The 17,334-nt window shown below is 37.2% G+C and overlaps 2 protein-coding genes across 5 annotated transcripts in view; one reads left to right on the forward strand and one right to left on the reverse strand.

Moving 5' to 3' along the window:
* The window catches only part of LOC126278046 (EARP-interacting protein homolog), a 32,695-nt gene extending 25,237 nt beyond the window's left edge, over positions 1-7,458 (reverse strand). The window contains exons 1-4 of one of the 3 annotated variants that reach the window (XM_049977823.1): positions 7,271-7,458; positions 6,453-6,518; positions 2,025-2,250; positions 1,708-1,940 (exon numbers count right to left, since the gene is read on the reverse strand). In XM_049977823.1, coding sequence (XP_049833780.1) covers positions 1,708-1,940; positions 2,025-2,250; positions 6,453-6,509 — 516 coding nt within the window. In that variant the 5' untranslated portion in view covers positions 6,510-6,518; positions 7,271-7,458. Of the gene's footprint in view, positions 1-1,707; positions 1,941-2,024; positions 2,251-6,452; positions 6,519-7,005; positions 7,215-7,270 lie in introns of those variants that run through there. The other 2 variants (XM_049977825.1, XM_049977824.1) reach the window with 2 other exon arrangements.
* LOC126278044 (mitochondrial ribonuclease P catalytic subunit) overlaps positions 1-17,334 on the forward strand; it is a 183,368-nt gene that overhangs the window by 150,657 nt on the left and 15,377 nt on the right. The window contains exon 9 of one of the 2 annotated variants that reach the window (XM_049977804.1): positions 3,041-3,122. The exons of the other annotated variant lie outside the window; for it this stretch is intronic. The gene's annotated coding sequence lies outside the window, so the exon portion shown is untranslated. Of the gene's footprint in view, positions 1-3,040; positions 3,123-17,334 lie in introns of those variants that run through there. 2 annotated transcript variants of the gene reach the window in all.

The following is a 17,334-nucleotide window of genomic DNA, read 5'->3' on the forward strand; positions in this document are numbered from 1 at the left end:
TCACTGAAGTTTCTGAAATAAGGTGTTCTGAACATGTGAAATTCTCTAGGATTTAATAGTTTTTTCTTTGTCATGTTATTCTGGCTTCAGGTGCAGTTTTATACACAAGGTGTGATCAAAAAGTAACGGCATTTTTTTAATTTTGCATACGCCCGATTTTCAATTTATTTATTTATTTTTTGGTACATATGTTCTTGGTGTATGTCTGCATTTTCAGCTCTTTTGAAATTAGTTTATTGTTGATAGTCTAAAAGGCTATAAGTGTTTTTGAGCGCACAGCAAATTTTTCCTTTCGGAAAAGATGGCTCATAGAATTTGCATTGAATTTTGGTTAAAAAAGCGGGTAAAGTATAACATCACATTCAAAATGTTGATTGTGGCTTTTGGTGAATATACTATGAGTAAGATAAGAGTTTACAAGTGGTATAAAAGTTTCAAAGTGGGTCGAGAAGATGTTAAAGACACCTGCAGAAGGTGTTAAAGACAATGACTGCCCTGCATGCCCTAGCACATCAGTTACTGATGACAGTGTGGAAGTAGTAATGAAAATGGTTCTAGAAAACTGCTGTGTCACCATCACAGAGGTGGCTGATGATGTCAGCATATCCTTTGACTCATTCCAAGTAATTTTTTTCAGATGTTTTGGACAAGCAGCAATTTTTTCCAAAATTTCAAATTTTTACCAGAAACAATATCATGTAGACATCACTCGGGAATTGCTAAATGAAGTTGACAATGACTCAGAACTTCCAAAGGAGGTTATAACAGGTGACAAAACATGGGTATAAAGGTACAATGCCGAAACAAAGGCCTAAACTTCCCAGTGGAAACTGCCTGAAGAGACAAGATAAAAAAAAAATTCTTATAGTTCCAATTGCATGTGAAAGTTCTTCACACTGTTTTCTTCAATTACAATAGGATAGTGCATCGATTCTTGCCTTCTGGACATACGGTGAAATTATGCACTGTTTTCATGATGCAATCAATAGAAAACAACTGGAATTGTGGCAAAACCTCTCAAAGAATTGTATAACAATAATGCTCCCCCACCCCCACACCTCAATAACTGTTTGTGGTTTTTTGGCCACCGTATTCACCGGAAATGGCCCCTGCGACTTCTTTCTACTCCTGAAGGCGAAGAGAACCATAAAAGAACATTGTTTTGGCAAAGTGATGAGTTAAGTTTACTAAAGGAGCTGAACACCATAATGAAAAGTGAGTTTCAGAAGCGCTTCCAAGATTGAAAAAAAAAGTGCTGGCACAAGAGTATTATATCTTAAGTGCATTAATTTGAAGTGAACAAAGCTGATATTGCCAAATGAAAAAAGATTAGTTAAGAAATCAAAAATTTCTGCTACTTTTTGATTACATCTCATATCTTATATGTAATATAAGCACCAAACAATTATCTCTAGGCATCATTCTGAATACGTTATTTGTAGAACAGAAATTAAGAATTCTGTACATTATTTTCTCAAGCAAACAATCATTGTAACTTCTTTGTCATTCAGTGAAGTCTTCTTGTGCTTTTACTGAAAGATGGGTAGTAAGTTTTAAACAAATTATAATCCAGCAGGGCCTATTTTAAAATACTGAACACTGTTTGCTCTGGTTGCAGTGTAGGTCAAAATTTTTAAATGTGAGCATCTGTCAAGAAAAAGTGAGCTCAAAGAATTGAAACTTAGAAGTAAAACACATCAGGAATACCTTACTTGAACTTTCTGCAATATCCCAAACAACAAACTGATTGTCCACAACTGTAACTGCTCTTTTGCCGTCTGTTGGATGGAAGTCTGTCACTTTCACTTCTTTCCCATACTGTTCTGTATCAAAATTGCACAGAAGTTCGAGTGCTGGAGCAAGCTGGTCACCAGTACCTGTTGCTGATGTATTTTTAAAAGGAATTTTCCAGAGTGAAGTCCGCATGCAGCATGTGTCTTCTGAAAAATTGAAGGTAGTGCACTCAGTAAATAACTAAACATAAAATGGTGCATTCACAATGGGAAAAATATGAGTAGAATTACCATTAAGTGTGTTGTAGCATGTTGCAATTACATTTGCATCAGCTGGTGAAGCTGTTAGAGACCAAACTTCACCCTCTGCGTGTTGATATACTTCTGTTGAAAGCGCACCATTTTCTTCATTAACTTCAATAATGTGAACTTGGTTGTGAGAAAACTTGATTGACTGAGTACCAACCATAAACCTAACATTATCTGATTCTGCAACTTGTGATGCTAGGGCTCTTGCCTACAATAGGAAATATATTTATTATTGACTAAATAGAGATAAATATAAGCTACCTATGCTAAATTTAAAAAATGGGAATGACATGCAGTAACAACACAGATGCATTATTGTAGCAGTGCACTTACAATATACTGTGACTTCTCCATTGTGTGCTGCTGTTGGTAACTGTTGGTGCAATGAATAATGGGAAGTGAAGACAATGAATCATGAGTTGGTTGTCAGTTAGCCGTTCAGAATGCTTGTTCATAATTTTCTAAGGTATGTAAACAAAGTTGGTTGGTATTTTGTTCTATTAGTTCAGAATTTAACTACGCCGTTGGAATTTTCAGTAAAATCAGAAATAAGGGATACTCATATTTTTAAATATCAACCTTCACTGCTAAAACAATTAATTGCCATGACAGACGGGTATATTGGGCTACGCAGAACAGCAATCGTATTTTGGGGCTGAGATTCATTGGCTTCACCAACTCACAACCAAATTATCACTTGTTGCTATTGACCTCACTGTCGAGGGGACATTAAATCCTAATCTTACTTCCAACCTAACCTAGCCCTCTGCTACAGGTCAGTCTTTCTGTCAGCACATGTAGTTTTCTTTCCTACTCCCTTATTGAAAACGAAACAATTTGCATATTCCACTGAAAGAAATCACGATCATTCTCATTGGCTACTGTATACTATCATCCAATTGGTTATGACTGATGAAAACCAATTACCAATAGCAACGCATGGCAGAAGAGCCTGATACACCGTAAGTGCACTTTACCTGAAAGATTTCTTTTTTCAGTGTCAGAGAATGGGAAGAAACATGAAAAACACAAGGATGAAGATTTAAGAATATTAGTGTTTAGCAAGAAGTAGTGGTGGTGGTGTACATTGTCCAGTGAGTATCAACTCATATTTTTAAATGTCAGCCAGCAATGAAGAAAGGGGTATATATGCTTGTGTAGTATAATTTAATAGCAAAAACATGTCATATTATCACCCTGGACAAAAGTATTCAGAAATACAATTTGATGTTTGTCATAATTGATAAATTTTTCTAATCTGCATCATATTCCTGTGTCCAACATTTCACTGTAAGATATGCAGATTCTGAAATGTTATGTTTGCACATGGTCTATTCTGTGGTTCCTCCAATAAGAAACTACACGCTGAATGGCAAAGCATTGTAAAACACATGCATGAGAAGCTGAAGTCAAAACACAATGGTGATTATACATATTTGATTAATTACAATGTGAAATGAAAGTAATTATGTATGTTATTGAGGTACAATAACATAAGTTTAAAAAAAAAAAAAAAAAAAAAAAAAAAAAAAAAAAAAAAAAAAAAAAAAACGCTTACATTCCTTGTCTGTTTCCCTTCTCATCTCCTGGTATTCTTCTACAGTACCTTTAGTTTTCCCCTGCACCATTCTCTTTCTTGCCTCATTTCTTTCTTCTATCTTCCACCTACAGTCTTCACCAAACCAGCTCTGGGTTCTCAATTGCTTCTTTCTGCCCAGTACAGTTTCAGCTGTATCATGTATTATTCCTTTAACCACTTTCCATCTTTCTTCAATATCATTTCCTACCCACTATTTGGCTTCATTAAGCCTATTTGTCAAGATAGTTTTATACTCTTGTACTGCATTTTCATCATTTTTTAACTTGGTATCATAAAACCTTGGCGTGATAGCTTTCTTGGTCTGTCTATAATTGGTTATCCTCTGTCTGTATTTGATTCTTACCAAATAATGATCACTATCTCCATCTGCACCACAACAGCTACCCACATCAAATATATCTGAAGCATGTCATCTATCTATGAGTATGTGATCAATCTGATTTTTTGTGATCTCATCTGGGGAGCTCCATGTAACTTTCCTTATATCCTTCCTTTGCATCCATGTGTTTTTAATAATCATGTTATTGCTCATGGCAAAATCAATTAGTCTGATACCATTATCATTAGAAACTTCATGCAGACTCTCCTTACCAGCTGTTTTCCTGTATGCAATTTCTTTTCCTTCTTGAGCACTGAAGTCCCCCATGACCATCTTAACATCATGCTTTGCCACCCTTGCTATTGCCTGCTCCAGTTGCTCATAGAATACATCTTTTTCCACCAACTCTGCATCATTGTTGGTACATACGTATATATGAAGGATATATTGAAGAAACGGGCTTTCATTCGTAATACACAGATTCTTTTACAAACAGGCTTTAAGTTCAATGTGGCAGCCTTTTGAGAATTATCAACCAAAAACACGTGCCTCCATATCCTCTACTTCCACAGCTACAAAACAGTGTGTGTGTCTTAGATGTTAATATTCAACTTTCTTTCCATTTCACTTCTTATACTGCTGCCATTGTCACATTATATTTCTTCGCTTTCTTTTTCAGGTTCTGTAGTCCTCCAGGCTTGTTCAGTGTTCTCACATTCCATGCTGCTAAATACCAATTCATGAGCTGTTTCCATTGCCAAGGCTGTTTACCCTTTACATCCATCCGGCTTTCTTTGTCCTTTGGTTCCGTAACAAGCTCTTTTTCCTGGGATGAGGTGGTTAGCCCCACACCCGACCCCCATCTTGGAGGACCTGGATTTTTTAGGGTTCACTCCCCTACGAGGGTTGGCTTCCCTACACCTGTAGAGCGCCCCCTGTCCTATGTTGCAGGACACACTTCGTCTGTCTCCTCTGTCAAAACCAATCTGGCTTGGGTGACCCTGCCAGTAGCTACGCTACCACACGCACAGCTCTCAGCTTCATAGGAACACGCAAACCCTCCTGCCCAGCACTAAAGGCACCTACGATAAGGCAGTGTCCCCTGGGAGGGGCTATGAGAATTAAATTGGGGCAGTTCTCTTGTGTTTTCCTTTGTAAAGGAACTTTTGAAAACAGAGTTAAGCACATCAGCTTTACATACAACCACAATTTCTTTGGGTTTTGCAAAAGATCATTTGACAGTATTCAGCTATGGTAAACACTGAAGGCTCTCTCGACAGTCAAATGCATTTCATTCAGCACTTTTCTATCTATAGTCCTATGCTTTGCTTTACACCTACTATGCAGTTTCTTTACAGTGACTGTACACCATAGAGTGTCCTGCCCATTATGAACTGTTCTACTTGGTGCATATCCATTTGGTGTGTGGTCAACTATTCTCTTAAGTTTGAGCCATAGTTCCTCTACATGCTCCATTCAGGTTTCTCATTGAGATATAACAGATTTTTTTATCTAGTTTGCTGAACTTTATATATCTTTTTGCTTATTGTAGTTACCCGTTGTACTTTGGTAATCATTGTTGCACAACCGTGTCATGATCCCTGATATCAGTTATGATTACATCCAAAATATTTTCATGTGAGTGGGGGTTCTGAGCTACCTGCCGTATGAAGTTTTCAAGGAGGGCATTTAATAATGTTTTGCACAATGCCTTGTTGCAAACACCACTAACGAAGCTGCAATTTTCTCAGTTGATTCCTGGATGATTAAAGTCTCCACCAATGATAAAAGTATAATTGTGGAACTTAATAAGCAAGCCAACTGAGGTTTTCTCTTAAGTTTTCAGTTACACCTGGAGATACTTAGTCTCGCCCAATCAGTCTGATATGCAGCTTCACTTTCTGTCTTGGTGGATTTGAATTTCTTGTCTACCACAACAAATATAGTGCCTCCATTTCCCATTAGCATATCTTTTTTTACATACACTTAAATTTTCTGCAAAAATATTACTATCAATTTTGGTTTCAACCAGCTTTCTGTACACAGTATTATGTGAGCCCCTTGGCTTTTCAGGGGTGCTTCAAGCTCTGGCACTTTGTTACGAATGCTTCAGCAGTTAACCACTAAGATTTTAATACTCTCACATGTGCAAGAGGCATTTCTTTTTATCTTTTACTGATACTCCTGGTTTCCTACTGCTATCATTATCTGGATTGGATGGAGAGCCACCTAATCAAAAACACCTTGTGTGCACCCCATACAGTCAGCTATTTGGTTAACAGCCTCTAATGTGTTATCTCAACTTTTCTCCTCGTATGACACTTTACTTGTGTGCCAGTAGGGTTTGGTACTTTCAAGTGTGTGAGCCGACCATAACAATTTTCTAATCTTCTTATATGTAACCATTTTCAGCCCAGAAAGAAACTAAATTGTCATTACGCCTAGTAGACAGTGAAAAATTAATATAATTCATAGTTGAGAACATACTTACCTGAAATTCTAGCCCATAGATGACGGGTGCATCATCATCCACATTATTTTGACCCATTTTGTATATCTGTGAAACATTTGAAGATAGTATGAGCCTTTATATTTTCATTAAAGACGTGTGTCCGATATTATATATACATGGCTTCTTAGTATGCTAATATTTGTTTTTCATGTCCTGTTGACAGGACAGAATTAAAACGTGTATCTATTCTAATAAAATTGAAATAACTATTGAGCTTAGCCTAACTCAAGAAGCAATATCACTATTGACCTGAAGTAATGTTGCAAATAAGGCAATCTAAATCAGTTGAGTAGCTTTGCAAATGGTACACAAGGCTCCAATCTTACATTTTTAAATAACTTACAATTATCGGCGCACTCTTGTAAATAATAAGAAATCGGAAGTTGATTTCAAACTACTTTCAATATTTGCAAACATCGCCGCCTTTTCTAAAAATAAGTTTTCATTTAATTACGTGTTTATTTGCAGGCTCTGATACAGACTCTGCAAATCAGATCACATTAATGGTATTTCTGGTTATTTTTACATTAACCTCATGTCGATGTCCCAGAAGATCAATTGCAGTGGAGAATGAGCATCATAATTAATATGTATTGAGTAGGTAATTAAGATAACGGGGCGTGGTACACCTTCCAGCTTGACATATGACATATAACAGACGGAAGTTTTTGTTTACGGAACAGGAATTACACGTGGGTGAAAAATGACAACTTATAACGATGCCGTTCTAATTGATTGCAAATTTATAATTAATGTTCTTCATTATTTTTAAGACATGACAGGAAATTCACACACACCTATCCGTGTTACACTAATTTTACGAAAGTTAATTATTCATACGGAATAATCTTCTGGGTATTATATTTGACTTAAAACTAAATATTTATGCAAAAACATTTAACAGTTCTGCATCATATGCCACACAGACGCAAGATGTAAACACAAAGTAACTATACAAATTGGCGTCTGCTACAAACTATAATGTATCGATAAAATGTCGTTAGTTTCGATTAATGAACTGTATCTCTGATGATCGAATACTTTTTTTTGCGTTTTATATATTAATTTAGCATTCGATACTCCTACAGCAATATTGTAGGTGGTCTCGCTCAAACTGTACAAAACATTGCTAGAAATGAGCGTACAATTACATCAGGTAAAGCATTCGATAATACTGAAAAGAAAACAAAGAAAGTACAATATTCTTTATAATTAGCTGTATAGTAAGGGAAGTAGCAAGTTTTAAACAGCTATTGCAAAAATGTAATTAAATATATGTAAATATTTTTTGATGTTTCAAAAAATATTAAACCAAAATTACGCTTCCAGAACTTTTTAAGGACAATTCACACTAGCTGTCAAGGTACTGTCACGCCAAGGTTTATTCACTCTGTCCGGGACGTCAAGTAATATCAGATCACGTGATCTCATATCGCATGGCTGCAATCAACTGGTTTTTTCCTTCCTTTCTTTTTTTTGCCGAAATTGCGATTTTCGCAACGTGATTTTCAACTGATTTTGCGCGCGAAATGGTCTCAAATCTTCAGGCAATTAAAGTTGTTTGTTTAAATATGTGTTTGCAGCTGTCTTATTTATTGTTAAGTAGCTCTCTCGATTGCGTGGTTTCACTAGCAATCACCAGTACAAATAAGGCTCTTCAACTCTTAAAATCTAAATACAAGATGTAAAGAAAATCTATAAATCTTGACAGGAAACGTATTAAGGGAGATATGACTATTATACAAAACTTTGCACTGGACTAGCAACGAAACTTGGCATTACAGAAGATTCCGATTCCATTATGTGGTATCACTAGCTAATCCCAGTACGAATAAGGGACCTGACCTCTTAAAAGCCATATAGTGAACTTGGGATACTAACTACTACTTCCCAATATATTTATTCCTTAATGAAATTTGTCATTAAAAATATATCACTTTCTCAAAGCAACAGCTCAATTCATGGAATAAATACGAGAACTAACAATAATCTTCACAAGGATTTAAAGTCACGTACCCTTGAACAAAAAGGTGTGCATTATTCAGAAACACACATTTTCAATAATTTGAAAGCAGCCATAAAAAGCTTAACAACCAATGAAATACAGTTTAAGAGAAGCCACAAGGATTTATTGCTGTCATTTCCTTCTACTCAATTGATGAATTTCTCAGTAGAAACGACTGATTTCTGTATATATATCAAGTTATATATCTATAAAACTTCTGCACAATACCAGTAATGCGTTTAGAGAGAGAGAGAGAGAGAGAGAGAGAGTGTTACATGTTTATTACCTAATAAAAAACATTTTTATTTTAAATTCAGTGCATTAGTGCACGTAAAATGATTCTTTCATACAGTGTTCATGTAAATAAAAAATGACGATCTTTCCACTTGGGACCTGTGGAAGGTATATTAGCTTATTTGTTTCAGTAGTAAATATTTGTCATGTATTATTGGTTTTCTGACATGTTCTACATCCTGGAGAACCCCCTCATTGTGGATCAATTGGAATGAAAGCAAATCTAATCTAATACAATCTAATACAAGATGAAAGGAGATCTATAAATCTTGACGGGCAAGGTACTGAGGAGATATGACAATTGCACAAAAATTTGCACTGGACTAGCAACTGAACTTAACCTGTAACTAACCAGTTTTTCACAGTATGTGATGGCAGCTCGTAACACTGCATTCCTTTGAGTAACTATGGGCGTAATTTGATGTAACAAATGAAAAACCTAATGTTTTGACTTTCTAATATATAAAATAAAGATTCCTCTTCCTCAAGCTCCTTGTATTGTCGAATTCCCTTTCTGTACCGCGTAATGAGATTTTTCAGACGCAGATTCTTTTTTTTTGTTGTTTTGCGTTTCTGACTTCCTTCTCTAATATACAAGCTATCGCTGCAAGCTCCAAACTATTTGACTCCAATAAATTTCACTTTCGTACAAATGAGGACTCCAACATCCACACATATAAGCTACGACACTGTGTATGTGCAGTCTGTGGGTAGAAACAGTTGAAAATCACCTGGCGAAAATCGCAATTCCCGAGAAAAAAACAGCTGAGGCAACCATGCAAGTTGAGATCACATGACTTTGACAATATGCACTGTGATAAGATGAACAGTGTGAATACACCTTGACAGGATGATGCCGTGACATGATGGTGCCTTGACGGCCAGTATGAATTGGCCTTTATAAGCCAGTCCTTCTGGAAAGTAATCCTCAACCCCAAAAAAAAAATGATTGTATAATTCAGAAGTTTTTGTCAAAGCAATGTCCTTAATTTCTTTTGTACCATATGCAGACAGAAAACTGGGAGACTGTATACCACCCACAAACAGTTGATGAAAGATTAAAAAAATTTTAAACATTTTCTGTTAGTTTATCACTTGCCATTTCGCTTTAAAAATGAAACAGCAAAAACATATGTAACAACAGTGCATCTTCCAACTGGATCACAGCAGACATCATAACCTCAGGGAAGAAGAAGAGAGAGCATTTCTCCCTCAGCGAGATTAAATTTGGCAAAAGTGAACAATTTGGCAAGTACTTTACTGCATACAGTATAAATTTTAGAAATGTGGCGAATGCAGCAAAAAAACCTACAAAATGAAGCTTGTCTGAAATCTTCATATAATAAAAACAAATGCATATGGCAAATAATTAATGCAAAAATAGGTAGGAATAGGTTTTATAAAAGTAAACTTTAAGTAAATGCAATGTTCATTACTGACCTAGGACAAGTAGCTCAGGAATACAATCCCTGCCTTATCGAAACTGCAGAAAAATTAACAGACCATTTCAAAAGTAATAGCCCCCTTCTGTCAGTTCTCAATAAATTCATCAATACGATTTTTTTTGTCACCAACATAGGGAGCAGAGACAGAAAATATAATTCAGATAAAATAAGGAAAAATCGTATGCGGGTAAAGACATGAATCCTATCTTCCTTCTCCACAGATCCAACAAACTTACCAGTTAACTGCTGTCTCTTGTAATAAATGTTCCATTTTTAGATGTAATATTACCAAGAAAGCTTAATATAGCAAAAATGGATCTAAAGAAGGTCCCAGAAACTACTGTCCAGTTGTAGTGTTGTCTGTATTTATCAAAATATTTGCATACGCAATGGCTGGCAGTCTAAAAAATGGCTCTGAGCACTATGGGACTCAACTGCTGTGGTCATTAGTCCCCTAGAACTTAGAACTACTTAAACCTAACTAACCTAAGGACATCACACACATCCATGCCCGAGGCAGGATTCGAACCTGCGACCGTAGCAGTCGCACGGTTCCGGACTGCGCGCCTAGAACCGCGAGACCACTGCGGCCGGCCGCTGGCAGTCTAAAATAATTTCTGAGAAAAAATAGCACTCTTTCTTCTGCTCAGTATGGTTTCCAAGAAAATAAAACCACTGCTGATGCAATATATATGAATTTCTCAACACTATTCTACATGTTGTCGACAAGAAAACCTCAGCTATAAATGTATTTTTGAGCTCACAAATACTTTTGACATGGTACATCACAACTTAGTTTTGCAAAAGTTCAATTCTTATGAGATAAGGAGAACTGCCTGTGGCTAGCTCAGCAATTCTGCCAAACACTAAGTACAGTACTTTCACATAAATAAAGTAAATCAATAAGGAATCTTCAGTGGGGTGCGCTTGTCTACACAAGTCATTCAAACATTGTGTGCCAAAGGGCTCAGTTTAGGTCCCTTGTTTTTTTCTACTTTATACACTAGTGGCCATTAAAATTGTTACACCATGAAGATGTGCTACAGACGCGAAATTTAACCGACAGGAAGAAGATGCTGTGGTATGTAAATGATTAGCTTTTCAGGGCATTCACACAAGGTTGGCGCGGGTGGCGACACCTACAACGTGCTGAGATGAGGAAAGTTTCCAACCTATTTCTCATGCACAAACAGCAGTTAACCGGCATTGCCTGGTGAAACGTTTTGTGATGCCTCGTATAAGGAGGAGAAATGCGTACCATCACGTTTCTGACTTTGATAAAGGTAGGATTGTAGTCGATCACGATTGTGGTTTATCGTATCGCGACATTGATGCTCGCATTGGTCGAGATGCAATGACTGATAGCAGAATATGCAATCGGCGGGTTCAGGAGGGTAATACGGAATGCCATGCTGGATCCCAACGGCCTCGTATCACTAGCAATCGAGATCACAGGCATCTTATCCTAATGGCTGTAATGGATCGTGCAGCCACATCTCGATCCCTGAGTCAACAGATGGGGACGTTTGGAAGACAACAACCCTCTGCACGAACAGTTCGACGACATTTGCAGCAACATGGACTATTAGCTCGGAGACCATGGCTGCGGTTACCCTTGACGCTGCATCACAGACAGGAGAGCCTGCGATGGTGTACTCAACGACGAAACTGGGTGCACGAATGTCGAAACGTCATTTTTTCGGATGTGTCCAGGTTCTGTTTACAGCATCATGATGGTCGCAACCATGTTTGGCTACACCATGGTGAATGCACATTGGAAGTGTGTATTCGTCATCGCCATACTGGCGTATCGCCCAGCGTGATGATATGGGGTGCCATTGGTTACATGTCTCTGTCACCTCTTGTTCGCATTGACAGCATTTTGAACAGTGGACGTCACATTTCAGATGTGCTACGATCTGTGGCTCTGCCTTTCTTTTGATCCCTGCGAAACCCTACATTTCAGCAGGATAATGCACGACCGCATGTTGCAGGTCCTGTATGGGGCTTACTGGATACAGAAAATGTGCCACTGCTGCCCTCACCAGCACAGTCTCCAAATCTCTCACCAATTGAAAACGCCTGGTCAATGGTGGCCGAGCAACTGGCGCATCACAATATGCCAGGCACTACTCTTGATGAACTGTGGTATTGTGTTGAAGCTGCATGGGCAGCTGTACCTGTACACGCCATCCAAGCTCTGTTTGACTCAATGCCCAGGCGTATCCAGGCCGTTACTACGGCCAGAGGTGGTTGTTCTGGGTACTGATTTCTCAGGATCTATGCACCCAAATTGCGTGAAAATATAATCACGCGTTAGTTCTAGTATAATATATTTGTCCAGTGAATACCCATTTATCATTGCATTTCTTCTTGGTGTAGCTATTTTAATGGCCAGTAGTGTATAACTGATCTCCCCTCCACCCTACCGACCAGCAAGACATTTCTCTTTGCAGATGGTACTAATGTCCTTATCTCAAATACAGACGAATCTCTTCTGTCAGCAATTAATAGAAACACAGCCTAACTAGACTCATGACTTGGACCAAACACACTTATCATCAGCCAAAATGCAATGTAGAAAATGTCTGTGAGGCAAAATTCTTAGGGATTCATATCACTGACACATTCACACGGAAAAACCACATCAACGTGATTAGTTTCAGGCTAAACAAAGTTTATTTTGTGCTCCACTCAGTGAGCCTATGTTACGCTCTTTTCCATTCAGGACCATATTATTTTTTGGGTCATAGTACCGAATCAGTGAGATTAGATTAGATTAAATTAGATTAATACTAGTTCCATGGATCATGAATACGATATTTCGTAATGATGTGGAACGAGTCAAATTTTCCAATACATGACATAATTAAGTTAATTTAATAACATAATTAAGTTAATACAACAACTTCTTTATTTTATTTTATATTTTGTTTCTTTTTTTCTTAATTTATATGTAAAAATTCCTCTATGGAGTAGGAGGAGTTGTCATTCTGAAATTCTTTTAATTTCTTCTTAAATTCTTGTTTGTTATCTGTCAGACTTTGGATACTATTTGGTAAGTGACCAATGACTTTAGTGGCAGTATAATTCACCCCTTTCTGTGCCAAAGTTAGATTTAATCTCCTAGTATTGTAGTTATGCACACTGCTATTAATTTTGAATTGGGTTTGGTTGTTAATAACAAATTTCATAAGAGAGTATATATACTGCGAAGCTACTGTGAATATCCCTAGATCCTTAAATAAATGTTTGCAGGATGATCTTGGGTGGATTCCAGCTATTATTCTGATTACACACTTTTGTCTAATAAATACTTTATTCCTCAGTGATGAATTACTCCAAAATATGATCCCATATGCAGGCAATAAGTGAAAATAGGCGTAGTAAGCTAATTTACTAAGATGTTTATCACCAAAATTTGCAATGACCCTTATTGCATAAGTAGTTGAACTCAAACGTTTCAGCAGACCATCAATGTGTTTCTTCCAATTTAATCTCTCATCAGTGAACACACCTAAAAATTTTGAATTTTCTACCTTAGCTATATGCTTCTGATTAAGGTGTATATTTATTAATGGCATCATACCATTTACTGTAGGGAACTGTATGTACTGTGTCTTATCAAATGTCCAGTGAGAGTATGTTTAAAAGGAACCACTTAGTAATTTTCTGAAAGACATTATTGACAATTTCATCAGTTAATTCTTGTTTGTCAGGTGTGATTACTATACTTGTATCATCAGCAAAGAGAACTAACTTTGACTCTTCATGAATATAGAATGGAAAGTCATTAATATATATTAAGAACAACAAAGGACCCAAGACCGACCCTTGTGGAACCCCATTCTTGATAGTTCTCCAGTTTGAGGAATGTGCTGATCTTTGCATATTATGAGAACTGCTTATTTCAACTTTCTGCACTCTTCCACTTAGGTACGAATTAAACCATTTGTGCACTGTCCCACTCATGCCACAATACTTGAGCTTGTCTAGCAGAATTTCATGATTTACGCAATCAAAAGCCTTTGAGAGATCACAAAAAATCCCAATGGGTGGTGTTTGGTTATTCAGATCATTCATGCCATATATGGAATTTTCTGTTGGAAGACCTTTCTGGAAACCAAACTGACATTTTGTTAGTACTTCATTTTTACAGATATGTGAAGCTACTCTTGAATACATTACTTTCCCAAAAATTTTGGATAAGGCTGTTAAAAGGAAGATTGGATGGTAATTGTTGGCATCAGATCTATCCCCTTTTTTATGCAAAGATATAACAATAGCACATTTCAGTCTATCAGGGAAAATGCCCTGTTCCAGAGAGCTATTACACAGGTGGCTGAGAATCTTACTTATCTGTTGAGAACAAGCTTTTGGTATATTGCTGGAAATGCCATCAATTCCATGTGAGTTTTTGCTTTTAAGCAAGTTTATTATTTCCTAATTTCAGAGGGAGAAGTGGGTAAGATCTCAATTGTATCAAATTGCATAGATATGGCCTCTTCCATTAACAGCCTAGCATCTTCCAATGAACACCTGGATCCTACTATATCTACAACATTTAGAAAACGATTATTAAAATTATTTTCAACTTATGACTTTTTCTTCGTAAAGTTTTCATTCAATTTGATGGTGCTACTGTCTTCCTGTTATCTTGGTTGACCTGTTTCTCCTTTAATAATATTCCAAATTGTTTTAATTTTATTATCAGAGTTGCTGATTCCAGACATGATACACATACTTCTGGATTTTTTAATAACTTTTCTTAATATAGCGCAATAGTTTTTATAATGTTTGATAGTTTCCGGGTCACTACTCCGTCTTGTTGTCAGATACATTTCCCTTATCCGGTTACAAGATATTTTTATACCCTTAGTAAGCCATGGTTTGTTACATGGTTTCTTACGAGTATATTTAACTATTTTCTTGGGGAAGCAGTTTTCAAATGCATTTACAAAAGTGTCATGAAATAAATTATATTTTAAATTGGCATCGGGTTCACGGTACACCTCATCCCAGTCTAACTGCTGTGGGCTTTCCCTGAAATTTGCAATTGTTAAACCATTGACTGAACGTACTAGTTTGGAGGACTATTTAGTACTATTGAATGGAGTTATGTCATATATTGTAACTAGCTGTGCACCATGATCAGAAAGACCATTCTCAACAGGCTGAGCGTTTATCTGGTTAAACTTATATTGGTCTATAAAGAAGTTATCTATCAGTGAACTGCTATCCTTTACCACCCGAGTAGGAAAATCAATAACGGGTGTCAAATTGAAAGAACCGAGTAATACTTCAAGGTCATTTTTCCTTTTACCCTCTGTCAGAGAATCTACATTGAAGTCCCCACAAATAATAATTTGCTTCCCCCTGTCTGACAGATAGCACAACAAGGAGTCCAAATTTTTCAGAAATAGAGGAAAATTTCCCAATGGGGACCTATGTACAGTTACAATTATAAACGTGCCTTTATTTAATTTAAGCTCACATGCACGTGTTCCTATATGTTTCTCTATATAAAACTTTTTGTTTCTATACTTTTTGCACAATGATAACTTTTGACATATATGGCAACTCCTCCTTTCTCCATATTTTCTCTAATTACATGTGCAGAGGCCTTATATCCACCTACATTTACCTTATCCATATCAGTAACAATGTGATGCTCAGACAGGCATAGTATATATATTTCATCCTCAGCTTCTAAATCTTCTAAATAAACCAGAAGCTCATCTGTTCTATTCTTTAAACTCCCAATATTTTGACGAAATATACTTACATTATTTTTAATTATAGTTTTATGATAACCTTTCCTTATTCTAACATTTGCAGTACTCTCCTGTCTGAGTTTCTCATTGTGCTTAGGCCTAGTTCCTATACCAGTGGTCACATGGTGTTCAGAGAGGCAGACTGTGTCAACTGGGTTGGGTGACTTTAATTCATCAATGCAATTACCTAGGACTGAGATACAACATGGTGGAGATAAAATGTCTGGTGATTGGTGAAAAATTCTAATTGACAGCTGTGATTGGTGATCCAATGTGCTAGAATTGTTCTGTTTAAGTTCTTTCCTAAACTGAAGATTTGTTTACTGAAGATTTGTTTCAATCCTGACCTCTCGTAGAACTTGACACCTTTCTGTCTTACCTATCCTAAAAAAAGGTGCTGCTCCAACACCTGTAAACACTGGTATTTTACCATTCACGGCAGTGCCTCCCCCCTTAAATTTCCTGATATTACCCCAGTCAGTTTACCCTTTTCCTTTCCCATTGAGATGTAGGCCGTGCCTGGTATAGGCCCACCAACTGAGATAATCAACAGGAACCACACCAATATGAACCCCTGCACCTGACCCAAACAGCCATTCCAACTCCAAATTAACTCTCCCAACAGATGAGGCCGGTCATGGCGTCTCAGGACAAATACAAATTCAACATTGGTGTGTCTCGATGCCGATGCAACCTTTACCAGGTCACACTCTATACTGTACCCAGGATCTCTGTCGATACTGTTCCCTGGCCGTCCCACAATAACCACAGTGTCTTCTCTGGTAAATCCTTTACAGAGTGAACCTAAATCCTCTGTTACCTGGTCCAGACTAGCACTTGGTTTGAAAAAATTTGTGACCTGGTATTCTGGTCCCAATGCCTCCTGAAGAAGTTGGCCTACACCTCTGGCATGAGAACTGCCTAACAACAAAACTTTCTTCCTTTTTTATGACTTTCTACATTTTTTTTCAATTTCCTATCGAAAGTTTGTTGTGTCCTGTGTACACCTACCTCTGCTTGAGACTCACCAGTTTCTAACTGAAGCAGCAGGTCAAACTTATTTTTGACATTCACCACAAAACTGTCAGACTTAGTTCTAGGCCTGTTCCTTCTGTTACCTGTTGCCACTTTCCACCTCTCTTTGCCCTTCTCCCTCCTTAACCTGTCCAGGTCTTCCCTAGCCTGATCTAGCTCAGCCTGAAGGGCAGCAATTTTCCCCTCCTGCTGCAAATCCTACATAATCACTGATGAGCCTGATCCACTTTACCGACACCCAAGCCACTGCAGTCCCCCCAATGAAAAAAACTACTGCATCCATTACACCAAACCCTGGAACTAACAAT

Source organism: Schistocerca gregaria, chromosome 6 (assembly GCF_023897955.1).
Source record: "Schistocerca gregaria isolate iqSchGreg1 chromosome 6, iqSchGreg1.2, whole genome shotgun sequence".
NCBI classification, from domain to species: Eukaryota; Metazoa; Arthropoda; class Insecta; order Orthoptera; family Acrididae; genus Schistocerca; species Schistocerca gregaria.